The sequence below is a fragment of the Gambusia affinis genome, linkage group LG18 (assembly GCF_019740435.1).
Source record: "Gambusia affinis linkage group LG18, SWU_Gaff_1.0, whole genome shotgun sequence".
Classification (NCBI taxonomy): domain Eukaryota; kingdom Metazoa; phylum Chordata; class Actinopteri; order Cyprinodontiformes; family Poeciliidae; genus Gambusia; species Gambusia affinis.
The window spans coordinates 22084884-22112687 of NC_057885.1; the positions used below are offsets into that span (position 1 = coordinate 22084884).

The window sequence follows — 27804 nt, forward strand, 5'->3', positions numbered from 1 at the left end:
TAACAGATTAGAAAGTTGAGAAGTTTCTACCTGATGAATCTAAAAGTCAAAAGTAGTTGTTCCTTGTATTGATGTTCTGCTGCCTCTCCTCCTCTTCCTCTCTCAGGATGAAGATGATCTCCAGCATCCTGCTGCTCCTCATCCTCAGCTCATGTCTCTGTGGTCAGTCTCCATCTTGTCTTTGTGACAGAAAGCTCTCTAGATGGAGCTGAAAGACTCCCATGTTCCAGTTCTCAGTGTGTCTGCTCCTCTCTTTCCCTCTCTGTCTCCTCAGCAGCAACATTTGTAGTGAATGTGAAACAGAGCAGCTATCAGGCAGAGGAGAACCACAGCATCACTCTGGAGTGGACCTTCACCAACAGACCCGACTCCTCTCTGTCCTCCATGTTTATCCTCTGTGAATTTCTAGCTCCCCCTAGAGGATTGGTTCTGTATCAGGTCCATAAAGGTGTTGAGATTCCAGAATCTCAGGATGAACAGTTTTCAGGACGAGTCCAGAGTGACAAAGACGTCCTCAGAGAAGGACGAATCAGACTCCATGTGTCCAGACTGAGGACTGAAGACTCTGGTCTGTATCTGTGTGACGTGAAAACTGAAGATGGATTCAACTCTGGAAGATGTCGACTCAACGTTACTGGTGAGTTCATGTCGCAACATCTAAACTTTATAAAGTCTAAATGCTGTAAAACTGAAATGAAACTGAAAAGATGCAGCAAAGTTTTTCTGATATAAAGAAATAAATATTTAAACTTTTTTGTTTTTCTGTGAAATTATTTCTTCCTGTTTCTCTTGGTTTTTATTTACTTAGATTATTTTTTCCTCTGATTTAGTTTTAGAAACTCAGAATGAGGTAAAAGTCCTAACTGGTTTCATCCAGAGAGTCGGAGAAAGATGAAAAGTCTTCATGTTTCTGTGGGTTTGTGAACAGAACCGACCCGGTTCATCCAGGTTAAAACAAAACCAAATGTTTCTGTATTGTTTACATGGTTTCATGTTTAATTGTTTCCCTTTAGACTTTATTCTTCTAAAGGTTTCTGTAATATTCAAATCATTTTCTGTCTTTCCAGCTGCTGCTGATGTTTCTCCAACCCAGAGAACGACTTTGGGTCCAGAACCAGAAGGTCGAGGAAGGATCGGCCTCCATGTTTCTCTGGGACTGACAGCAGCAACAGCAGCAGCTCTGATGGTCAAACGTTTCTTGATTCTCCGTTCAAAGTGTTGCTATGGATCATGATCCTGTGGGCAGGAAGGAGCTCCAGTAGCAGTCTGTGTCGGACTGAATCTGAAGAAGCCTCTGACTGAAGACTGTTGCTGTTTGACCAAATCATGGCTGCATGACAAGCAAACAGGTCAAATATCAGACAGCAGAGAAAATAATTCACTGAAACATGGATGACATCATCAGGCTCTGCTAATCCACCTCATCAGCTTTTGCTTCTCCTCTGTAGAGAGAGCAGAGAATTAATTAACCTAACTGATAATAAGCTACTAAACACAAGTAATGAATGAACATAAAGTAGAAAATGACTGAACTAAATGAAACCAGAAACCAGGCTGATCTGATCAGAATCAGAACCCAGAAAACCCAAAACATCTCAGGAAGCTGCTGATAAAAAGCAACAAATATTTAATTTAAATTTCTGTTGGATTATCTCTGAACAGAACTATACAAGTAAAGGTCATTTTACCACTTTTAAGTAGTAAAACAATACATTGTTGTCATGGTTACGTATCACTACAACTGTCTGAAAGTAAAAAGTGTAAGAGCAAAAATCCTTCTAGCTGAAGGAACCAGAGGGAAACCAGAACAAGAACCAATCAGAGCTGACGTAGCTGAGCTGCTCCAACATGGCGCCTCCATGTTTTCTCTGTTTATTGAGATCAAACTTCTGGACTTTGGTCTCATTGATCCAGAGGATTTTGTTCCAGGAGTCGTTTGGTTCAGTTCTAATGACTTTGACCAGTTCAGTCCAGATTAATGGACATTTTTACACAAGTTTATAATTTAAGTGAAAACCAGCAGGTGAAACGTTTATAATTGTTATTCTTTTAAACAACTGATTTTTATAAATGTTTTCATATGTAGAATATTTTAATTTAGTGAATTAATGAATCTTTGTGGAAAAAGGAACAGAGTTTTTCCATCTGTTGTTTTGAATCAACTTTAAAAAGTTTTGTTGAATCAAATTTATTGAAGTATTTTTCTCAGTGCTTTGATTCAGTCATTTGAAATGAATCAACATGAATCTCACTGAAAAGCTGCCAGTGAGTCGTTTTCTCAGTTTTCAGCTCCAGAAGGTTCTGTGGATCAGAACCATCCAGTTATTAAAGCTGAACAGCTGAGAGGTTTTGTTACTGTGATCAATTTATCTGATTTATTTTCTGTTTCTGCTGTAAAAATGTAAATAAATCAGTTTTATAGAAAGATGCTGTCAGGACTCTAATTCCATGTTTAATAAAATAAATTTTATTATTTTATTATATTTATTTTATCTGCAGCGTCTCATTAAACCATCAGATGATCAACATTTAGCTCCAGATCAACTGGTTCAGATCAGCTGGTTAAACTGGAGCTTTGATCAGGAACTCTGATGGAACCAGAACATCTGGACCCAGATGTTCTGAATAACAGAGTTTTAATCTATAAAACTCTGAATAATAATAATAATATTCACCAAAATCAAATAAATCTATAAAGATCCAACCAGGAAGTAAAATGATGAAACCTCAGCAGAGATCAGCTGCAATGTGTGGTTTTGGGAAGCCGTTTTAACATAAATTCGGTTTCGTCTGACTATCCGTAATTACATTCTAGATATCTAAAATTGCATTTTGACTAGACAAAACTACATTTTGACTATCCAGAATGGTAATTTAAGATTTCTGTATTTACATTCTGACTAGGAAGAATAATAATTCAAGATATCTTCAATTACATTTTGACTAGTCAAAATTCCTTTCAAGATATCTCAAATGACGTCACCGGATTCGTCAGTGGAAGGGTCACACATCCGCAATTATAATTTAAGATATCTCAAACGAAATTATGACTAGTCAGAATTACAATTTTAGATATCTGAATTGTGTAAACCCCTCTTTGGCTGTACTGAGCTGTTCTATTGCCTGAACAAATTCAATGGCGCTGGCAGTTTTGGACAAAATTGTAAGAAAATATCACAATATAGAAAGAGCTCATCAGAATGGGATATGCGGAGAGCGCGATTTTATTGTATTAATGTTAATATTCCGCAGCCCGGGCCAGTTCAAGTAATAACCAGATGTAGTTTTTATACTGTGGTAAAGCTATCCGCCTCTTCGGAAATTATAGTAAAGCCAGCCAGCTCTTGATTTTGACATACTACACGGCACTACACCCATCCTTTAGCTCCTCTGAAAATAAAAGCGAACCCCGGTTCATGTCTAATTCACACTTTAAGTTGCTTTTCAGCGTCTATAAAAGTTTAAAGCTTTGTGTTCATGCATTTGCAACAGGAAATTATGTACATCAAAATAAATTTATACATTGTGTGAAATGCATAGTGTCACCTTTAGGAGATACAGGGACACCTGCAGAGGATAGACAGATATAGACAGATAAAAACAGATGTATAAAGTAAACATTATGCTAAGGCATTTGAATATGATTCTGTTTTAGGTGGTTGAGGTAGACCAGTTATTCATATTATAAAAGAGCAGATCGACTTACTTTTGGCCCAAGGTGGGGCTTTGTGGTCCATGGTGGCATCGATGGATGTTCTCGCTTAGTTACTTACTTGAACTGCAGCACAGACAATCACACCTCAACAGTGCTATTTCATTTTCTCAAGGCAACAGGCCTCTATGGTTTACCTTCTAGAGTGAGGTCAGACCATGGTGGAGAGAATGTGCAAGTGGCTATTGGTGATGAACGTCGGAGGCATCTAACTGGGGAATCCATCCATAATCAGAGAATTGAGCATCTGGAACCATTTTATAGCACATTTTATAATCTTAAAGATTCAGCCCTCTTGGATCCCAGCAATGTTGTGCACAGACTTTCTCTTCACATAGTTTTTCTTCCTGAGATTCAAAGCCGACTGGAAGAATTCAGAAAGGCATGGAACCATCAACCCTTACATACAGAAAACAATAAAACACCAACACAAATCTGCACTGAACGGATGTTGGCAAACAGCACAGCAACTAACAACGTGTTTGGTGGAAATTCCAGCGCATCAGAGACTCTGCAACAGCATGGCCTTTGGCCACTACCAACCGCTGATGCTGAAGAGGTTCCTAGTGTAGTTGTAGAACCAACCCAAACCAGGCTCAGTCAGCAGCAACTTCAGTCAGTTAATCTTGCAGTCAATCATATTTCAGATCTGAAGGAGAAATACCAGGCCTGTTGTGCAGAAACTGCAAATGCTTTATTGATTTAAGTACATGTCACTATGTTTGAGGAGTGACAAACATCAAGAACATTTGATCAAATGCATTGTTCTAAAGATACAATTACTACAAATAAAACTCGGAATTGACATGAGTAGGTAACCTTTCAGATTTAATTATTATTATTCTTCCTAGTCAGAATGTAAATACAGATATCTTAAATTACCATTCCGGATAGTCAAATTGTAGTTTTGTCTAGTCAAAATGCAATTTTAGATTTCTAGAATGTAATAACGGATAGTCAGACGAAACCGAATTTATGATTAAACGGCTTGCCATACTTGACATACTTCAACAACAGTCACTTCGAAGCGTCTGCAACCATTTCTGAAAAATACTTATTTCCGTCCCCCATGAAAATGTGGCTGTAGTGAGGCCTGGCACGACTCCTTGAAGAATGAAAAGGTAATTGATCCCAAAAACTAGTTGCCATAGCGGGGTATTCTTTCTACTCCGTAACTGGCAGTAGAAAGAGAGAAGAGACAGGAGGGTAAAAGGTCCGTCGTCAACAGTCACCGCTCCCGTCCTGAACAAGAGGAGGAGCTGAATGCTGTTTCCTCCATTTGAAGCAACGAAGTGTTGATACAGATAAAGGAGGAAATTTAACCGAGTAAGTTTATTATATTTTATGTTGGTTCATTGTCTAATTTAGATAGTAGGATCAAACATTTTACTTAAGTACATGTTTCTTGTGAATAAATGTAAAATACAATAATTAAATCCTAAATCTAAATGCTTTCTAGGTCAGTGTATCTCTATAATATCTTTAAACTCTGTAAGTTGTTTTCCTGTTTGAATGTTTTATGTTTCTACTGTCAGTATTAAACGCGTTTATCCAACTTTTTTCCACTTAACCTCAGACAAGCTTGTGGTTCAACAGAAGAAAGAAATAATAAATCAGTCATTTTGTGTGTTTATTATGAAGAACATTATGACAGCTATTGTAATTATTGTCTTTACATTTAACAATAATGTGAAAATGTAAAGATAAATCCTTTTGCTTTCGACAGCGTTTAAAGCAGGAAGTTGAAATAGAAACTGTTATAGAAAAGCTGCTTTGATCAATGAGTCTGCAATGACAAAATGTGTTTCATATTTCACAGTCAGAAAATGTTTCATTTGTTTATCCAGATGTAATTTATAACAAAACTATTTCTGTAAATATAAATGTTCAACACTGAAGAAAGAGGAAGGTTCAGAAACAGGAAGGCAAACCTGTAACGTCCTGGGGGTGGGGTTAAAGACGTGACTCTACCCAAAGCTCAAATTACAATTTGTTTCCTCCCAACAGTTTTACTAGATCTAAAATGTCAGGCTCCAAAATAATTGAACATACCCATTCAACACAGCAATAATTCATTGAGTGGGGATAAATGTGTGTTGAGAGATTAAATGAATGTTTTCTCAGCAACAACTGTTAGTCAGTAAAACATAACTTGTTTCTTTGCACCCATTTATTCCGCCAAGTACAACACACTAACAGACAACTCCAACTGAAGTACAAATGCATAAACATATTTTCCTAGCACAACAGTGCCCCTAGCGGATGAACATGTAATACAAACAAAAACAAAAGACCAACAATCTCCCGCTTTTCTTAAAAGAAAAAAAATATATATATATATGTATATTTTAAGATTCATGACAAAGCACATCCCTTAAGGATTTTGTTAAAACAGTGTCAACACGATGGAATGTGAAACATCTTGTAAATGAATTTATTGAAGAATCCAAAGTCCTTCATGAAGAGCCTTAAGGATTGAAGTTGTGGATGCTCCCTTCTTTGTTAAACAGTCTGCAAGTTGGTCTTTTGTTTGAGACCACAACACTTGAACTTTCTTAGTTTGAATCAGCTCTTTAATTGAACTGATTTCCAAGCGTAACCTTTTCTCTGCAACAAACTTAGTAGACTTAAGTGCATCTACAAGAGAGAAATTATCAGTCACACAGATTATAGGTGGAGGACAAGCAGTACTACCAGCACTGAGTTCAGAAAAGAGTGTGGAAAGAAAAATGACATTATCAATCCCCTCAGACATAGCAAGTGTTTCACCAGCCAGTGTGCTTCTGACAATTCTCTTAATTCTCTTTGACTGCCATGAAATGGGAGAGAACCGCCCATTGTCACCCATCAAAACAATGAAGTGCCCACCTTGAGTACCCCCATCTGAAAGATTTCCAAAGGATGCATCAATGAATGTAACCATCCTTAAGTTACTGTCTTCCCCAAGGTGTTGAAAATTCAATTCAACTGATTTGGCCTTGAGCTTACACACAACTCTGTTTGCTTTATTAATGGTCTGTACTGTAACATGTTTGAGACGAGATGCTAAATTACTAGCATCAAACATAACATCAGGCCTGCTCTGTCTCGCCACCCACAGAAGTTGGCCCATCTTAGATCTGAGCTGCTCTGTCTCCTTTTCAGTGAGAGGTGAAGCCGACTCTGCTGCTCGTGAGGGTGAGAGGTGTATGGACTGCAGGTGCTGAATGTTTGTTTCTTGGTGTATTTGTACCTTCTTACCTTCACTAACAAGATCTACCCCCACATAGGAAAAGCTATTGTGTGCTTCACGACCGCCATTAAACTTTGACCTCAGGTGAGGTATGACTGACTCTGAAAACTTGTGTGATCCACCCCATATAAAATCATCAACATGACAAGCAAGTACACCAGTTACATTTTTGTGCTCATCCAGCCAATAGAAAACTGCAGGATCAACCTTAGACATAATGCCTCCTGCTTCCATCATGATGGTTTTTACCCTGTTATATCAATACAGTGAAGCATCAGCTAAACCATACACACATTTTCTAAGTTTCCAAAGCACACCTGTTCTATTAGCCTCTGGGGGAGGTTTGATGAAAATGTCTCTAGACAGCTGCATTCCTTGTAAAAATGCAGATTTAATGTCCATACAGTGAAGTTCCCATTTCTTCTGACATATAACTGCCACCAAGAGTCTCAGTGACTCTGAGGCACAGGTTGGAGAGTCGTTTTGTAGGTCAGAAATTTGTAGCTCCTCAAATCCTCGTGCAACAAGTCTTGCTTTTGGTATTATTCCATTTTCAGTCTCTTTCATAGTGAACACCCAACGAGTGGAGATAGACTTTTGTCCTTTGTCCTCAGTTTCTTCAAACACTTGGTTCTGTTTCCAGCTTTTTATTTCATTTTCCTTTGCTTCATCCAACGACATGTCTTTACTCACAAAAACATCCTCATGTGTATCCATATCCTCAGCATCTGCCTGGACGTGAAGATCTTCCAACTGTGACAGATCAGCTGATTCACTGTTGCCAGCCACTTCTGCAGGCTCTAGCAGCTCCAAGTTAAACCAGTCCTTGTATTTCCCAGTTGCTTTGCCAGCATGCCCCAACACTTTGGCTTTTTGTGAGACACCCTCTGCATTTCTGAATGTCACAATTTGACCTGTCTTTATGATGGTGTTCCCATTGTGCTGTCTCTTGGCCTCTGCATTTCCAGGATCAGGCAAAGGATAATTCTCAGGATTTACTGCCATAGTGTCTCCTCCTGCATTCTCTTCAATGATGTCCACTGTATGGTGTCCTTGAATGTTCTCCTTATTGCAGGTAATCTCAGGTGCTTCATTCTCATGTGTTACTTTTCTCAATCTGAGTTGATGCACTCTGACACAGGTGCCTCCGTGTCTAACAAAAACGACTGCACCATCTTGACCAATCACCACTCCTGGTCCTTTCCATTCTGGACAATCCACTCTTTTGTAAAAGACTGTCTCCAGTTTCATATCGCTCGTCTATGGGCCGCAGCTGTTTCTTTAATGCTCTGCGTATCCTTTCTGAACATTCTGCTTCTGTAAAAGCTTTTCTTGCAGCATGCAGGGCTGAAATGTGCTTGGCAACCCATTTGTTCCTGGTGGTGCCCTCTAGAGCTGGAGCTTTGTCTATTAATACAGAGGGCAGGTTGGGATTCTGCCCAAACATCAGCTGATGTGGGTTGTATCCATGGACACTTTGCATGGAGTTCTTAGCCATCAGGGCCCAATCCATGGCAGTGCTCCAGTCACATCCAGTACTTGCTTTGACTTTCAGTAGGATCTCCGTCAAAGTTTGATTATGGCGCTCTAACAGTCCATTGCTCCACGGACTGTAAGCAGGTGTTGTCTTAACTTCAATATTAAAGTTCTCGGCCATGTCTCTCACTTCCTCGTTATTAAACTCACCACCATTATCACTGAACAACTTTTGTGGTGGACCATGCACACTGATCCAATCATGGATAAAACGTTTGACTATCTCAGAAGACCTCTTGGTGGTTAAGACACTGCCAGCACTGAAACGAGTGAACTGGTCAATAATATGTAGGTACCAAACCCCAGGTTCAAGTTCGTGCAGATCCACAGCAACTGTTTCATTGTATGTAGATGCCAATGGTAAGCCGACAGCAGGTTTTGGTTTGGTCTTACAATATTTTTGACACACTTCACACTGGTTCACAACATTTTTCAGCAGGTTGTCACAGTCTGTGTCCTTATTGCCAGAATTAGTCAAAAGTCTCTGTATTTTATCAGCAGAGGCATGTCCAAACTGTTTATGAAGTTTCTCCAGAACTTTCATCTTTTCACTTTTGTTCATCTTGTCTGTTGCAGTCAGTATTTCTTCCTCAGTAGCTTCTAATAGTTTATCAGAGTGAATAAAATGTCTATTTTCACTGTCCACAATGTTCACACAGTGGTGACCTGAACTAGTAAAGTCCAGTTTGATAGGCTGGTTGAACATCACTGCACTGTCTGTTTCCATGTCCAAAACAGTCCCTGCCCTTTTTAACGAGGCTTTACTCAAAAGCAGCGGGATGTTAGCAGATACTACTTCAGTTTCTATGTTACACTTTGTGTTGCCAATTTTGGCAGGTATCTTTACCTTTTTGATGGAGTAGACAATTTTTCCATCTCCAAACTTGAAGGGCCTGTGACTTTGTGTTTCTGTCTCTTTCATAATCTTCACACTTTTCTTTTGTAGTACAGTACTGTAGTTGTCCAGCCACTCTTGTCCACAAACTGTCCTAGTACAAGCAGTGTCTATTATTGCCAAGCCAAAACATTCTGTCATGAATATTTCTGCATCTGTTGGTGATTCTTTGGTGTACAGAGTTAAATTGCACTCTTCCACGTCTTTTGCATCTTCAACAATTTTAACACTATCAGCTTTGTCCGGACAGTTTTTAACCCATTGAAAAGTACTTTGACACTCTGCACATTTTGACCGTCGTCCGTACTTATCCAGCGGGTTTGTACCGGGCTGCGGAGTTTTATGATGGGGACTTGCCTTTTTGCCGCCGTTGCAAACACGGACTCCTGGCTAATGCCTTCTGCTGCCGCACCTCTTTTCTCGCCAAATATTCTCTTCAAAGCGGACTTCATAGAAGCAAATGTTACATCTGAGCATGCCGTTAAAGCCAACTGTCTGTCCGTTATGTCCAAACACGCGGTGTCCAAAAGCTTAAGAGCCAAAACTGCGTCAGGTAGCTCCATGTTGTATTTTTTATGCGCGAGTAACGCTGCTCAAAGTCAATAATATAGTCCGCCATCGACATGTTAACTTCTTTTACAATTCGGTCAAAATCCGAGTACGCCTCATAGATCCTGTCCTTTTCTTCTTTTAGGAACAAGCCATCTAGTTTCGCGAACAATGTGGTCATTCCAGTGTCTTTATTGAGATCGGCTACCTGAATTTCCATCGCCGTGTCCCGCGCTCTCCCAGACAGTGCCAGGGCGACAGCAAGCGCTTGCTTTTTCTTCTCCAAATCTGTAACTCTCGTCCAAATGTTGACTTCATTCTTCCAGCTTTCGTAAGGCTTTCGTTCCTCAAACGTCGGCGGAACTCTGTAGTTACTAACCATCCTCTGCTACCAATGTTAGTCAGTAAAACATAACTTGTTTCTTTGCACCCATTTATTCCGCCAAGTACAACACACGAACAGACGACTCCAACTGAAGAAGAGTACAAATGCATAAACATATATTCCTAGCACAACAGTTCCCATAGCGGATGAACATGTAATACAAACAAAAACAAAAGACTAACAACTGTGTTCATATTTTCTATTTATTACATTATAGAAATAAATGAGAGCAAAATTTTTTTAATTGTGTTAAATAGTTTTTCTCTAATTCCAGAAAGTAAAACTAACATACATTATATAGATTCACACAGTCAAATATTCCAAGCCTTTAGTTTTTCCAACATTTATTATGGTTTACAGATAAAAAAAACAACCTCCAGTGATCTCTTTCTACACCACAGGTGTCAAAGTTCAGCCCTCCAGTCGCTGTCTTGCAGGTTTTAGATGTGCCACAGATACAAAACACTGGAATGAAATGGCTTCATTACCTCCTCCTTGTGTAGATCAGTTCTCAGAACCTTAATTACCTATTTATTCAGGTGCAGCAGAGACACATCTAAAAGTTGCAGGACACCAGCCCTTGAGGACTGGAGTTTGACATTCCTGTTCTACACCATAAGTCCAGTTGTTCCTTGTATTGATGTTCTGCTGCCTCTCCTCCTCTTCCTCTCTCAGGATGAAGATGATCTCCAGCATCCTGCTGCTCCTCATCCTCAGCTCATGTCTCTGTGGTCAGTCTCCATCTTGTCTTTGTGACAGAAAGCTCTCTAGATGGAGCTGAAAGACTCCCATGTTCCAGTTCTCAGTGTGTCTGCTCCTCTCTTTCCCTCTCTGTCTCCTCAGCAGCAACATTTGTAGTGAATGTGACACAGAGCAGCTATCAGGCAGAGGAGAACCACAGCATCACTCTGGAGTGGACCTTCACCACCAAGACTCAGGGATCCTGGTGGAAACTGTTCATCTACTGCAGCTTACTGGCTCCTCATAAAGAACTAGTTCTCTATGAGGTCCGTGAAGGTGTTGAGTTTCCAGAGTCTCAGGATGAACATTTTTCAGGACGAGTCCAGAGTGACAAAGACGTCCTCAGAGAAGGACGAATCAGACTCCATGTGTCCAGACTGAGGATTAATGACTCTGGTCGGTATTGGTGTGAAGTGGAAACTGAAGATGGATTCAACAAGACAGAATGTCGACTCAACGTCTTTGGTGAGTTATTTGGTCAGTTTTTTCTTTTTACTTTTAACTTTTTAGGTCTTTGTTGAGCATAAATATAAACTGTTTATTAGTGAAATGCTTTAGCCTGTCAGGTTCTATGTTTTTTGGTGTATTTATTTCTAGTTTCCTGTGTGTCTGAGTCTCTGTGTTGTCCTGTCTCCCCTTGATTAGTTCCCAGGTGTGTCTCGTTCCCTGATTACCTTATGTGTATTTAGTGTCACCTGTGTCTCTGTGTCTTGTCGGATCCTCGTCTTCGTCTACGTCTCGTCTCACATCACACTTCGTCGTCCTGTTCCCTTGTTGTATCCTGGTTTGTCATTAAATTAATTATTTTACATTCAATCCGGTCCATCTGCGTTTCTGCCTCACCTCCACCACCGCAAAACATGACAGAAGGATCCGACCACAAACGAGGTGAGGTCGCTACCTTTTTGGCCCAGTTGGACCGGGAGGTTTTTCAGGGGACTAGACTGGTCTTGGCACCCCTCGGATTCGGTCCCCTCCGTTACCTCCGTCAGGGAAGCAGGCGACCTGAGCCGCCAGTGGACCCGGCCCCTGGTCGCTTCCCGAAAACACCACCTCCGCAGTCTGCCCGGAAGAAGCGGCGTGAGACGCCGGTGGACCCGGCCCCTCGTCGTTTTCTGGGAACACCACATCCTCTGCCTGCCCGGAAAGAGCAACGTGAGCCGCCGGTGGATCCGGCCCCTCGTCGCCTTCCGGGAACACGCCCTCCACTGCCAGCCCCGAGAAAACGACCTGAGCCGCCGGTGGACCCGGCCTCTGGTCGCCTCACGGAGCCATCACCCCCTCTGCCGGCCCCGAGGCGCTTCGCCGGCACTCCTCCGCTGCCGACCCCGAGGCCCTTCGCCGGACTTCCTCCGCTGCCGCCCTCAGTAAGTGAGGAGTTTCCTAGTGCCAGTTCCGAGTTTCCTAGTGCCAGTTCCGAGTTTCCTAGTGCCAGTTCCGAGTTTCCCAGTGTCAGTCCCGAGCCTACCAGTGTCAGTCCCGAGCCTCCCAGTGTCAGTCCCGAGCCTCCCAGTGCTCCCCGTCGCCGCCTCCGGGCGGCACCAGAGACTGCTTCTCGGCGCCGCGGACGGCCGCCGGACCTCCTCAGTGGTTTCTGCCTCCTGAGCCTCCGCCCACCCTGTGGGTAGTTTTTTTTTTTTGTGTGTGTGTGTGTTTTGGACTCTTGGCCTCCGCCCACTTGGTTGGGTGTGTTTTTTGTTATGGACTCTGGCCCTCCGCCCACCCTTGTTGTGTTTTGGACTGTTTTTGGGCGTCTTGGAGCCGCCCTTTAAGGGGGGGTACTGTCAGGTTCTATGTTTTTTGGTGTATTTATTTCTAGTTTCCTGTGTGTCTGAGTCTCTGTGTTGTCCTGTCTCCCCTTGATTAGTTCCCAGGTGTGTCTCGTTCCCTGATTACCTTATGTGTATTTAGTGTCACCTGTGTCTCTGTGTCTTGTCGGATCCTCGTCTTCGTCTACGTCTACGTCTCGTCTCACATCACACTTCGTCGTCCTGTTCCCTTGTTGTATCCTGGTTTGTCATTAAATTCATTATTTTACATTAAATCCGGTCCATCTGCGTTTCTGCCTCACCTCCACCACCGCAAAACATGACATAGCCTCTCTTTATTAAAGCTCATGTTTGATCACATCTCTAAGCACTAGAGTTCAGTAGGTCGACCTCAACATAGAGTGGTGATTCTAGACCAAATTCACCTGGGAAATCAGCTGATCTAATAGATAAAAACTGTGATTCTGTCACAAAACTGCTGAAGCCAAAAGTGCAACATCTTCATTTTATTTCATTATTAAAGTGAAACTGTGAAGGTAAAAACTTAAATTGGTTGAAGGGATAAATTAGTTACAGTTTCTGTGGCAGCATATATCATCATAAGAACCATATTTAGTATCTCTTCAATACTTGGTCCAGTTCCAGGTCTATAGGGCCACTGGCCCCTTTAGATTCATCCCTGAGTTCGGCCATGTAAAGGACTGGACTGATGTAAGAATACATTTCCATTGGCTGATGAAAGTAAAGGGTTAAGTGGATTTTCTGCTGAGAGCAAAACATGCAACACTTCTATGTGCATCTGTAAGCAAATAAAACTCTCAGCCAAACAACCAACCAGAGTCAGGAGAAGGCTCTTAGTGCTGACAATCACCACCTTGTATGTGCTGCTCACACCTTTTTCCTTGCTCTTGGCTGCAGCTCCTCCTCCACAGTGAAGCGCTGTGAGTGCATAAATGTTATAAATGTAAATGAAGGACGACTCCCACAGCTTCTCAGGGCCGTGATCACCACGGTCCGAGTCTCTGGACTCTCACTGGGTTTGGTTCTGGCAGCAATGGTCCACTTTAGTTTATGTGGGTGTTTTTCCTAAAGCAGTGATCAAGAAAGCAGTCATTCATACACAGAGGTGTGTTTTGTTCAGGGCTGGTTTTGTACAAATGTATATATTAAGTATTGAGTATTTTAAAGACAGAAAAATCTTTTATACAAATGCAGGTTTAAGGCCTTTAGGTCTGTCTGTTGTATTTTTTGTTAAAACATGTTTGTTTTTCATTTAGTGAAGTTACTCAAAAGGTAGAATAGCAAGACATTTTACTCAAATAAAAGTAAATAGCATTGAACTGAAGGGCTTGGTGATAGTATCTGAAAAAACTGCAGGCATCCGATCAAAGATGTGGCGTCCTTTTATTATCACTCAACTTACAATTGTTGATGCAGCCAAACAAAATAATCAGCAAATATCAAACTTAGAACTCCTTTCTGATAATACAGTTGTTGAAACTACTGAACTACTGCAAACTATTACAGAAAACACATGTTCTGCCACATTCTAGAACATTCCAACCCATTAAGGCTCTGATAGGTTGTTGTCGACCATGATTGACAGGCAGACCAGCCAATCACAGTTCAGACAAGCCTACAAGGCGAAGTCCAGCGAAGCTGTGGTATTTTCCACAGCCGCCCCCAAATTGTCTATGATAATTTGCAGCTTGGAAAATATTAACTGAAGATCAGCCCTTCATTCTGGAACTTCTGGAAGTTTCACTAGACGTACTACAGGGCGAATATAGTTGCGCTCTTTGACCTGCACTTCAGCTGTGCGGATTCTTCCGTCTGCTCCAGGGAAAACCGTTTTTATCACTCCAACAGACCAAAGAGCTCGTGGTAACTGTGGGTCTGCTATCATCACAACGGTTCCAACTTGCAGGTCTTCAGTGTGCTCTTGCCACTTATTCCGAGCCTGGAGTCCTGGCAAATAAAACTTTAGGAAATGTTTCCAAAAGTGGTCAGCTAACACTTGACTATATCTCCATCTCCTCCGACCAGCAATCTCTACTTCTGGGTATTTAACTTGAGGAAGAGATGGGTCTAGCCGCCCCATCAACAAGATGTTAGGAGTGATAGGATCTGGGTCAGCTACATCTGTTGAAACATAACCAAGTGGCTTGGAATTAAGTATTCCTTCAACTTCCACCAAAAGTGTGCGCAGGACCTCCTCTGTCACAATTTGGGCACCCAAGGTTGTAGTGAGGGCTGATTTCAGGGATTTAATTTCCCTTTCCCAACACCCACCGAAGTGCGGTGCTCCTGGAGGGTTGAATCTGAAGTCTATTTGTTGACCAGCCAGTTGTTCCTGGATTTGTGGCTGAAGGCTCCTGAATGCCTCTGTCAGTTCACGTTCTCCAGCTTTAAAATTTGTGCCTTGATCAAAAAGTACTTCATAGGGCTTTCCTCTGCGTGCTATCAGACGTCTCAGTGCCAACAAGAATGAGTCGGCATCAAGGCTTGACAGCAGATCTACATGCACAGCCCTTGTGGTCATACATTTGAATATGATGCCCCACCGCTTTTCATGTCTTCTGCCAACTTTGATAATGTAAGGTCCAAAGCAGTCTACTCTAGTAGAGTAGAAAGGTGGTTTGAATAGTCTGAGTCTGGATGGTGGCAAATCAGCCATTTGGGGAGCAACAGGTTTCCCTCTCCATCGTTTGCAGCCAACACAATTTCGCTGATAGCGCCGTACAGCCTCCCTGCCCCGTAGAACCCAGAATCTTCTCCTTATTTAAGCAAATACCCTTTCTGGTCCTGGGTGGTGAAGCTCTGCATCAATATCCTTAATGATTAATTCTGTCACAGGATGACGAGAATCGAGTACGAATGGGTGGATAGAATCCTCTTCAAGTCCAGAGGCACGTCTCAAACGGCCTCCCACACGAATGAGTTCCATGGATTGGTCAAACTGTGGATCCAAAGAATACAATCGACTACTAGGTCCAACCGTTTGGCCTGATTTGAGCTTAGGAAACTCAGTAGGAAAGCTTTCCATTTGGGTTTGGCGCAATATTTTGATTTCAGCTTTTCGATAATCATCTGCTGTGGAGCTGCCAGAGGTGTGAGCCGCCCCATGAGCACGTTTCACTGTCGCTTCTATAAGATCCCTGAAAGTTTGGTACTGTGTAACCTCAGGGATGGTGGAGCTTGGAATGTTAGAAATGGTTCCACAAAATGATGAATGTTTTAGCTCCTCTTCACCATCTATGGTGGAAATTGAGGGCATGAGCGGCCATTGATCGATAGGATCTTGAAGAAAGAGAGGCCCATGTGTCCATCTGGAGACAACGGCTAGTTCGGTCAGAGTTTTTCCCCTGGTTATGTCGTCAGCAGGATTCTCCTTTGATGGCACAAAGTGCCAATCCTGGGCTGAAGTCAGCTCCTGAATTTCTGCCACCCGGGTCCCAACAAACACCTTAAAGTGGCATGACTCAGACTTTAGCCAAGTTAAAACAGTAGTGGAGTCTGACCACAGATAAACCTTCTGTATAGGTATGTTGAGTTCAGTCTTTAGCACATGAGCTAACTGTGCACCTGTGAGAGCTGCACACAATTCCAATCTTGGAATGGACAGCTGCTTTCGTGGGGCTACTCGTGACCTGGCTGCTAGAAAAGCAATTTCCTGGATTCCATCTGGAGATTCTGTGACCATATAGGCAACTGAGCCGTATGCCTGCTCTGATGCGTCACAAAATATATGGATGTCTCTTTTGCTGTCCGGTAGATCTAACTTTTCCGTGGTGTAACATCGAGGTAAAGAGATCTTCTCTAGGTCGGGCAGCTCTGCCTGCCAGGTTTTCCATGTCTGTAGCAGGTCCTCGGGAAGTCTTGGATCATCCCACTCTCTTTTTTTATCCCAGAGACGTTGAATGACAATCTTAGCTCTGGTGGTAAAGGGGATAATATAACCAAGGGGGTCATACAGGCTAGCCAGAGTTCTGTAAATGCTTCGCATCGTCACTGAGAGGTCACCAGTAGGAAGATGTTTGTAATGCAGCAGATCTGTAGGACAATGCCAGTGGAGTCCGAGTGTGGATTCAAATGTATTAAGCTGATTCTGATTAATCCACAAATTGCTGCTAGTTGATCTGGCATCTTCTGGGAGATGACTGATTACGGATGGCACGTTGCTCGCCCATTGTCTTAGATCAAATCCTCCCTCAGCCAGGACATCTCGGAGTTTATCAACTAACATCTTTGCCTCCATTTCTGAACTGAAACTGTGGAGACAATTGTCCACATAGAAACTTCTTTCAACTGCCTCTCGGATGTCCTCTTCAGGCCGGCTGTGATCTTGAACATGCTTTTGCAGTGCATAAGTGGCACAGCATGGACTGCAGGTGGTCCCAAAGGGGAGCACCTGCCACTCATAAACACTTGGCGGTTCCTCCCTTTTTAAGTCCCTCCAAAGGAACCGCAACAATGGTTTGTCCTCGGGGAGAAGTCTCACCTGGTGAAACATTGCTTTAATATCACTAGAAATGGCCACTGTATGTTCACGAAAGCGAAGAAGCACTGCCAGCAAGGATGGGCCTAAAGTAGGACCTGGTAGGAGTAGTTTGTTTAAGTTCCTGCCTTGATATTGGAATGAACAGTTAAAAACTACTCTGCTTTTATTGTTGTGCTGTACCAAGTGATGTGGGATGTACCAGGCTTCATCAGATTTCTCCACTTCTTCAGGCTGTAACTTCAGTATGTAACCAGCATCCTCCAGTTTCTTCATTTCAGCCTTATATGTTTCTGCTTGATCAGGATTTTTAGTAAGTCTCCTTTCTATGTTTCTGAGGAGTGGAAGAGTTGCTTCAGGAGTAGCATGCAGGGGTTCTGTGCCTTTAATGCGGAGCATTGGGGTAGCATATCTGAGTACTCCACTAACTGAGTTCTGACAGTCTTTTCTTGAAGGGTGCACAAAGCCTCACTATCTTGTCGGGACCTGGTCACTTCCTTTGTGCTCCGATATGGAAGAACATCAAGTTGCCAGAGCTTCTCAACTTGTTGATGCAACTCAATGGTGGGAGACTGAAATGAGATGAAATTACATTGTTGTGTGTCTGATCCCGGTTTCACTCCTTCCGCAGGGCCCTGTAATGTCCAACCTAAGCGAGTCCTGACTGCTGCTGGGCCACCTTTACTCCCCAAGAGGACCGGTTCCATAGGAGTGATTAAATATGGGAAGTCAGATCCAATCAGGAGAAGTGGCTGAACCGTGTTTATTGGTTGAAGTGGTAAATCTTGCAGATGTTTGTATTTTCTCTGAAGAGCAACAGTGGGTTGACTGTGTTCTGCAAGGTTTAGAGATTTAGCTGTGAAAGCCCGGTTAATCCAAAATGTCTTTGCTGGTTGAGTTACAGGGGAGACAGAGAACGAAACTGCATGGCCATGGATGACCCTTGAGTCTTTTTTCACTGTGTGGAGAACAAGAGCTTCAGCCTCTCCTTCCAAACCAAGCTCATGTGCTGCACTGTGGAGCAAAATGGATCTCTCCGATCCATCATCCAGAACAGCGAAGGCTTCCATACTTTTGCTCCCATTACTCAATCGGACCTTGACTATTTTTAGAAGAACTTTATGCTTGGTTAGAGAACGTCCAACATAAAGTTTGTCATCCACACTGCTTGTTAGACATGCACCCACAATGGTTCCCTGGTCTGGGGGTTTCCCCTTCTCTGCCGTCTCCTCTTTTTCCTGCCACTTCTCATTTACATCATGTAGTACCAGCAAGTGCCTACGTCCACAGGTTTTACACGTTGCCTTGAGAGTACATTTGGCAGACAGATGTCCTCTCCCACAACGCCAGCAGCGGTTATTTGTTTTGATCCACAGCACTTTCTGTTCCTTTGTAAGCTGCTGAAAGTTCTGACAACCATTCAGGAAATGACTGGAATGGTCACAGTAGGGACAATATGGTTTATTCTTGACCTTCTCAGGTGTAATGGCATTTTGTGTCAGCTCAGAAACCTTGGTCTGTCCTGATTTCCCAGAACTGAGCAGTAATGCTGTAGTTCTTGACACCACCTTTTTGTCCTTTTCTGTGCCTCTTTTCTTTTGGCTGTCTCTGACAGGAGTACAAAATCTGGAACTATCTTCATAAACCTGCATTTCAAAATCCAGCCATTCTCCAAGATCATACAGAGTTGGAATTGGAACCTTACTTGGATGCACTCTTCTTCTGAAACTGCTTCTAAGCTCGTGTGGAAGCTTGCTTAGCAATCTGGAAACGTGAGATCCACAATGGAGTTCAATACTGCCTTCTCTTCCTAGTTGCTCTAACATGCCCAACAGAGAACGTATCCGTAGTGCAAACATGCGAAATGCTTCCCCATCCCCGCTGCGTATATCTGGTCCATCCATCAGTTCTGCTATTCGTGCTAAGGCAAGCTGATGTGGCTGGCCAAACTGCATGAACAGGGCATCCATTGTGTCGGTGAAAGGATGTGGAGAGTTGCAAAATGAATCTGCTATCAGGAGAGCTTCTTCTAGCTTGAGATGATCTGTTAGGACCTGATATTTAAATGTTCAGAAGCACCTGCTGGCAGAATATTATCAAGAGCAATCCTAAGCCTGGAGAACTCACGTGGGTCTGGATGCACAAAATAGGGTATAGGTGGAGCAGGACCATTATATGTACTTCCATGTTTAGGTGTTGAATGTGTGCTTTGGATCCTTCTAGAGTCATAAGAATCTTCTCTTTCAAACAGAGCAGAAGCAGAAGAATCTGGGTGCTCTAATCTGGAGATTCGGGATGGGACTGACCTTCTCGGAGCTGGCACTGGAGGTGTAAAGGTTCTCATTTTCGCTGAACTTCGTGGCGAAGGAACTGGAGCTGCTGATAGGCTTTCCGACACACTCTCTTCGCATATTTTATTTCCATACCTGTAGCCTCGGTCTGAATGATGCACACGCTTATCTTCGTGAGGGCCAGTAGACTCGTCTCTTATACTTGCTGAAAGTGAATGATGCTCTACGTCTTCCCTCGCTTTCTGTAGTGTGCGAATCCTTGGCTTTGGGACAGGAAATGCTGTCGGGTATACATTATGTGTTGGTGGTGCAAAAGAGTTATCTTCAGCCTCGCTCGCTGTGAGTTTCTCCATTTTGTGTTCCATCACCTTCAATGTCTCCAGGACTGTGGACAGCTGCGCTGCTGTTTGTCGCAACTCCTGCAATTCCCTCCTCATCTCATTGTTACTGTGATATAGATCATCTCTGTCTCTTGTCAGCTCCAAAATAGCTTCACGTTGGCACTGATTTTCTTTCTGTAAACACTCCTTTTGTCGCTCAGCTTCATCAGCATCCTCCCACTGATCCATCATTCTCCAATGGTTAGGACTAGGTTGCTGGCTGATGGGTGCACTGTAATGATCTTCAGCATCTGAATCGCTGATATCAGATAAGAGCATCTGTGCTCCAGAAGCAGGCTGATGCACAGGCTGATCCAGTGTATAATCTGCCGTATAACTTCGTGGACGTGCAATTCGTCTGGGTCTTACCACGGGCTGCATTTTGGGTTCTTCTTCTCTAACTGGAGTACTTGTCGCCATGTCCTGCAGCATTTCCCAATCCGGCTCGAAGGACCACAATTGAACTGAAGGGCTTGGTGATAGTATCTGAAAAAACTGCAGGCATCCGATCAAAGATGTGGCGTCCTTTTATTATCACTCAACTTACAATTGTTGATGCAGCCAAACAAAATAATCAGCAAATATCAAACTTAGAACTCCTTTCTGATAATACAGTTGTTGAAACTACTGAACTACTGCAAACTATTACAGAAAACACATGTTCTGCCACATTCTAGAACAGGGGTTTTCAAAGTATGAAAGGGTGAGCCCCCCTCCAAGGAGCACAATGCCTGCCGCCTTTGAAAAAGTAACTTTAATCGGACTACTGATTACTCCTTGAAAAAGTAACTTAGTTAGATTACTGACTACTTGACTTGCAAGTAACTAAGTTACATTAAAAGTAACCTTTTAGTTACTTTCAGCAGCTGCTGACAACAACGCTCCACCTACTGTGAAAATCACATTGAGCTTTGTCAATACTTAATTATCAGCTATTTTATAATGGTAACATCAACAATGTGTCTCCACTGATAAGGTTGAACTGAAGAGGAGATTGTACAAAAAACAAAAAACGTGAGTAATTTGTGTGATCCACTGTTGTCTGGAAAACTCTAAGTAGGATTTTAAAGCCCCCCCTCCCCCCGGCCTCCAGATTCTGTGTTACGGCCCTGCGTTTGGTGTCAGCTCAGCGCACAGAGCTCCTCCTGCAGCTCCACAGCTCAGATGGTTGCACATATTTGTGACACTTACAGTAATATTAATAATTATAGTGGCGTTAAGTTGACATTATAATTATTGCCAACTCCGGACACGTTTATTCGTGGCTGTTTTCACCTTTATTGCGCTGTTCATATTGGTCTCGATGTTTGCAGTTTTCTGGAGCGCAACGCGAAGCTCGACGTCATCACTGCCAAAGTGATGACGTCAGAGGTAATATACTAACTTGACATTAACAAAGACACAGCGGGACGGATCATCCGGGAAATGATGAACAGGGAGAGACGGAGTAAGACTACGTTAATGACGGACAAATTCTGGGATTTATTATGAGTCTCTGTTTATTTCCAACCCCAAATGAGCAACTTCACGTTCAAAAACGAGCCCAAAAAGGCGCAACCAGCAACTCGTTAAATTTTCAAGCGACTTTAAAAAAATGAAGCCCAAAGCCGCTTATAATAATCGGACTTGTCGACAGAAACTCAAAATAGTTCCAGTTTTTCCACCGACAAAATGCGCATCTCCCTCCATTGTTTACATTTCTGTCGCATAGAGACGTCGGTCACTCGACAAGACGAGTAGAGGAAATACGATTCAATAACAAAAGAAGATAGTAACGCAGTAACGCAAAAATGATTTTGATAAGTAACTGTAGTCTGACTACTGGATTTGAAATAGCAACGCGTTAGATTACTCGTTATGGAAAAAAGTGGTCCGACGTCAGTAACGTTACTGACATCACTGGCCAAAACATCCTCTAAGGGGGGAAACATTTCCACTGATCCCCGCTCCACACGCGCACCCCACAGTACCAACTTTTTCCTAAATCCACAGAGTTGATCGTGTGCGTAAAAGACGTTTCTCTCACATCAGTAGACAGCAAGCAGATAGCTTTTCCGGTTTATTTTTTCCCTGCACCGCGCCTCCCCTAAAGTGCTCTGGCGCCCCCCAGGGGAGGCGCGCCTCACACTTTGAAAACCGCCGTTCTAGAACATTCCAACCCATTAAGGCTCTGATAGGTTGTTGTCGACCATGATTGACAGGCAGACCAGCCAATCACAGTTCAGACAAGCCTACAAGGCGAAGTCCAGCGAAGCTGTGGTATTTTCCACAAGCATGGTAGAGTAAAACTACATCCAAATGTATTTTGTCCCCCAAAATTTTACCCATTTTTGGTGGATTATATAAATTTTTGGTGGTAAAATTTTTCCACCAAATGGAAAAATGAGGCCAAACATAAACCTTAATTAATTGTTAATTAAAGTCAACAGCATTTGTCTGCTGCCTGTTTTATGGCTTGATAGGAATCCAGTTATTCAGACACTTAAACCACATTAAGCTATGAATGCTGGGGATGCAGCTCCTATAGTCCCCTGGTAAACTGGAACCCATCAGGTGTCTGTGGGACGTCGTGACAGAATCACCGATCAGTAGTGGGTTGGTGTGATCCTTATTGTTACAGAAACTGTTTATCCATCATCGATAGTCATGCTAACTAGCTGAGTGTTCATGTCAGGTGGTGAACCAGCTGTAAGGGTTTGAGCAGCGTATACACAAAGTGATTGTTAAATTATAGCTCTAAGATGATAAAAGGATTTAAACCAACTGAAAAGTTTGAATAACTGAATAAAATACATTCATCAACAAATAACAAGAATCCTTGTTAGATAAATCTGCCAAGTTTGGTGAGTTTTCCGATATAATAACACCGTATAAAGCAAATTGAAGCAAATTATTTCTGATTCTAACATCAGATCTTGTTTTAAGGTCCAGGGGCCTCATGTAGAGCAAGAAAGTAAATCAGTCAAACATCACATCATTAAAACCCTTTTGCCTCAAGAAAAGTAAAATGAGCTCCTGCTGTAAATTCAGTAAATGTTTTTGCAGGTCAACTAAAAAGTTCACATGCACAGTAATTTATAAACCAACTAAAGGGGTTTATACGAACATCATTAGGATATCCTATATCCTAATGAGTAGGGTGTCCTAACCTTTTCTCCTGTATTTTTGTTATTTTTCTTGAGTTAAACATGAATCGTTTTACAGAGGTAAATAAAAAATTAGTAGATATACATTTATTAACAAATAAAAAAACATTTATTTTGAAAAACCTCTATTTATGGGATAGCTACTTTTTTTCACAATTATAAAGATCCTACAAGAGAATAAATATGAATGTTGGCTGAACAACAAACAGGACATCACCAGGAATATTAGTGTTGATTTTTTAAATCTTTGTTTGTTCTTCCAGAAGTGAAGGACGTTGGTCAGAACCTGATACATGCAAAGGTGGGAGACGACGTTATTCTGCCATGTCATCTGGAGCCTCCATTTGACGTGAACAGACTTACAATCGAATGGAGATTCAAGGGTCAAATAATACTTGTGTATCACAGCGGAGCTGAAGATGATAAAACTTCAGACCCAAAGTACCAGGACAGAATCTTTATGTTCCATGATGAGTTTAAAAACGGCAACATTTCCCTCAAATTGATCAAAGTGACCAAAGAGGATGAAGGGATTTATACTTGTTTTGTTCCCAACCTGCAAAGTAAAGTCAGGAAGGTGAACGTTACTCTAAAACTTGGTGAGTTATATAAATTAAGATAATTTAAGACAAACCAGATAAATATATTGATGTCTATAACACTTAATGTAATTCCTCAACAAATAAAAATGGAGCCCAAAACAACTTGAATGTTCCTGGAGGTAAATATGTTTAACTAGATAACCAGTGGTTACTGGGACTCTGACTTAGTTTTAGATTTTCTTTGTTACCTGAAGCCATTGAGGCTCGTTGGGTTGAATATTCGTCTTCCAGCTTTTCCTATTGTCATGTTGATGTGCAGCTGGGCAAGGCAGATAACTCCTCAATACCTTTTGATCTGCATGTAGGTGTGTGTGTGTGTGTGTGTGTGTGTGTGTGTGTGTGTGTGTGTGTGTGTGTGTGTGTGTGTGTGTTAGTGAGAGTGAATGGGTGAATGTGTCTGCAGTGTGCAGCGCTTTGAGAGGTCGGCATGACTGGAAATACTTCAAATATTTTCTCAGACAATAAGAACCAATAAATGTCTTTATTTTATTTAATTATCAAGTTAATCACATTTCCTTGTACAATTGTTGGAGTAAATAACAAATAAAAGGACTAAAACTGAACACATGATGGCATTTCTATGGTGTGAATACTTGATTAATATTATTTGAATAAATCAACATCCCATCTTCAGAAATCTGGAACAAAAGAACCAAATAAAGAACCAAACTGGTGGAAATCCAGTTTTTAATCTTCCTCCCTTTCAGGAAGTTTTTTTCAACTTTTGTCTCACATCCACAACTGAACCAACTTTGAAATAAAAAGATGTGAATCAGTCTTTAAGATTATTCACAGCTATGACATCATCTAGACACATTGATATGAAAGCTTCTAAATTTAAGAAAAGTAATACACTGGCATTTAACAAACAAAAGTTTAGCTTTTGTTCCTTCTAACTAAACAAGTTAAATAAGTACAATTTAGAGTCAGACAGTAAAAATAAAAAGGTTCTGGGTCCATCTGTGTGTGTGTGTGTGTGTGTGTGTGTGTGTGTGCGTGTGTGTGTGTGGTGCTGTAAATGTTGACCCCTGACTGATGAGGTGACTGTTGGTTCACTACTTTGATCTCATTAATAAAATAAAAATATGCAAAACTGAATTCAAAATTTTCAAAAGCACAATTTTAAAAACCTGTTTTTCTTTTTTGTCACAGAACCTCATCCTAGAGTTATTGTTGTTGGTGGTGTTGTTGTTCATGTTGTTCTTGTTGGATCACTCATCATCATCATCTTCATCTTCATCTTCATCATATACTATGGTGTACGTCGCCGCAGAGATGAACAAAGTAAGTCAGTCATTGTCTTTGTAAGTCTTGGAGGATTTTGGTGAATTAATTATCTCCATAAATGCATATTTCCAATTGATAGAAAATATAGTTTTTAATCCATCCATCTTCTTCCGCTTATCCGGGTCGGGTCGCGGGGGTAGCAGCTTCAGAAGGGAGGCCCAGACTTCCCTCTCCCCAGCCACTTTTTCCAGCTCCTCTGGGGGAATCCCAAGGCGTTCCCAGGCCAGCAGAGAGACATCGTCCCTCCAGCGTGTCCTGGGTCTTCCCGGGGGCCTCCTCCTGGTGGGACATGAACACCTCACCAGGGAGGCGTCCAGGATTATGTGTTGGGTGGTGGCTGAGGGAGGGGACCCTGGCGGTCCGATCCTCGGTTGCGGAAGCTAGTTTTTAATATTTTGCAAAAACTGATGTGAAGCTGAAGAAAAATAAAACAGAAACATGGATCTGTCTTGATAAACATGAAGAAGAAAAGTTCTGCAGTTTTCACATATTTATTAATATTTGTTGGTGTTTGTCTGAAAATAAAATAATAAAACTAAAAACCATTATGAGTAACTTTATTCTCTTTTAGGTCTTTGTTGTTTATTGTAGCCTTTCTGCTGCCCAGGTTGATGAAACATTTTAACAGAAAAAAATTGTTAAGGGGAATTAAATATTGTCACTTATTTATATTTATATTTATATTCACTGTTGTCGACTTTCTGTTGTGTTCAGTTTTCCATGCCAGAGCAGCAACTCTCGACACGAACAAAGGAGAAATGATGGAGGGATGGAAACAGAACAATTCCAGAGTAATAACTTTTATTAATTTTTTACTTTTTTATTTTCCTGCTCATTGATAAACTAAACTAAGGACTGTAGTCACTGAACATCACAGCTGAACATCAAACCAGGAAACTGAACTTCTTGTTGGTGACTGAATCTGACTGACCAGATCATTTGATGTAGCAGCAATGAACTGGTGACCTTACTGGTTTAATCCCAGCTCACCAGTTTCTGGATTCTCTTATTTTTGTCAACAAGCATCTGGAAAAAAATGAAAGAAATAATTTCAGAAAAAGTCAAAACTTTGCTGCTTTACTTTCTTTTATTTTTTTTGGTGCTTTATAATAATTTTCTTGTGAAAAACTAAAAATTATATAATTCTGTTTTTATTCAAGCCAACTTAATAATAATGTAACTTTGGGATTTCAAACAATCAGAAGAAAATTTTATTGAAAATAATTTGTTTTGTGTTTCATAGATCGGAGAGGAAACGGTAACCAAGGAGATGAAGATAAAAAAAGATATTTTACAGGAACAACAAAACCAAAGTGTCTGAATTATTCATCCTGATCTGAAATCTGTGTTGGAATACGGGTAGCTCTAGGATATAGAGCTACCCGTATTCAACACAGAAACTATAATCAGCAAGATATTGAAACTGACATTGATCCTGATAACAACTTCTATAATGTCAGCAATGATAGTTGTCACTATTACAGCGATGATCAGTTCAACAACAGCATTAAAATGGAACAAAAGCTGTCAATAATTCACTTCAATAGCAGAAGCCTTTATGCAAATTTTGACAGCATCAAACAATACCTCCAACAACTTTCACAGACATTCAATGTTATTGCCTTATCAGAAACTTGGCTCAATAGTGATAAGGGCATAGACTTTGAAATCAATGGTTATGAAATGGTTTGTAAGAACAGAGAAAACAAAAATGGAGGGGGAGTAGCTTTATATGTTGACAAGAAGATTAATTATAAGTTGATCGAAACAATGTCAACTGTGATGGACAACATGTTTGAATGTGTGACTATAGAAATACTCGTGGAAAAAAGGAAAAATGTCTTAGTGAGTTGCATTTATAGAGCCCCTGGATCAAACATTGAAGTATTCAACAACTGGATAGAAGAAAAATTTATAACAATTAATCAAAAAATAATATTTTTCTGTGGGGATTTCAATATTGACCTTCTCAATCCAAATAAACATAGAATGACTGAAGAATTTATTAACACCATGTTCAGTTTAAGCCTGTATCCTAAAATCACCAGGCCCAGTCGCATTACATCGCACTGCGCTACCTTAATTGATAATATTTTTACAAATGTGCTGGAAAATAATTTAACTAGTGGAATATTAATGAATGACATAACCGATCACTTACCAGTGTTCATAGTCTACGACTGTAAGTGCAAAACAGACGATCAAAAAATAGAGACGAGAGAGACTCTATAAGCAGCCTTTAGTCAAATTTTAATCAGGAGTGATTAATGACCCTAATAATTTTAATTTCCGGTGTATTACCGCCCCTCCCCCCTTTCCGGTGTCAAGTTACCCATCCCCCATTCACCCCATCTGTTATGACATCTGAGTTTTAAGAATAATACAATTAAAGAATGAAAAACATGAGTTTTAAATAATCTAGATTAAAATACAATATAATATATTTAAATAAATTTGGGATGTTGTATTTACCTCGGGTTTCAATTGAATATCTTCCTGAGACGTGAAGCGGGAGATACGGTCCTGTTTTGAGGTGGGGACAGAAATCCCTCAGGATAGTTCTCCTGACCTCTGGGTCAACACACATGGCGGACAAGGAAACTCTATGTCTCAGAAAAAAACACATTTTTCAAACCGTTGGCATTTTCTCAGCTCTCAGAATTTGCGCGGGAGAGCTACAGAAAACCATTTGTGTGCGTGCGTGTGCATGTGTGTGAGTGTGTGTGCGCATGGGTGTCCCTGCGTAAGAGTAAACATATACCTCTAAAGAAAACCTAGAGT

At 41.4% G+C, this 27804-nt stretch overlaps 2 protein-coding genes across 15 annotated transcripts in view; one reads left to right on the forward strand and one right to left on the reverse strand.

Moving 5' to 3' along the window:
- On the forward strand, positions 1-26354 carry LOC122821021 (CD276 antigen-like). Of its 7 annotated transcripts, none has more exons than XM_044098829.1 (7): positions 4725-5038; positions 10985-11040; positions 11153-11515; positions 23398-23733; positions 24889-25020; positions 25738-25814; positions 26267-26354. In XM_044098829.1, exons 2-7 carry the CDS (start codon positions 10986-10988, stop codon positions 26342-26344), a joined length of 1041 nt encoding a protein of 346 aa, XP_043954764.1. In that variant the 5' UTR covers positions 4725-5038; position 10985; the 3' UTR covers positions 26345-26354. The 7 variants fall into 7 exon arrangements, with proteins under 7 accessions (XP_043954763.1, XP_043954760.1, XP_043954764.1 ...); XM_044098830.1 differs by having other exon boundaries at positions 4735-5038; positions 11156-11515; XM_044098828.1 differs by lacking the exons at positions 4725-5038; positions 10985-11040; positions 11153-11515 and adding exons at positions 1-162; positions 278-637.
- LOC122821059 overlaps positions 1-27804 on the reverse strand; it is an 83563-nt gene that overhangs the window by 13749 nt on the left and 42010 nt on the right. The gene's annotated exons all lie outside the window — the stretch shown is intronic.

Coding starts and splice junctions, on each gene's coding strand:
- LOC122821021 (XM_044098825.1), top strand. CDS start 72: ATGTTCTGCTGCCTCTCCTCCTCTTCCTCTCTCAGGATGAAGATGATC. Junction 25,021..25,737: donor TCGCCGCAGAGATGAACAAA/GTAAGTCAGTCA, acceptor TGTTGTGTTCAG/TTTTCCATGCCAGAGCAGCA. Junction 25,815..26,266: donor GGAAACAGAACAATTCCAGA/GTAATAACTTTT, acceptor TGTGTTTCATAG/ATCGGAGAGGAAACGGTAAC.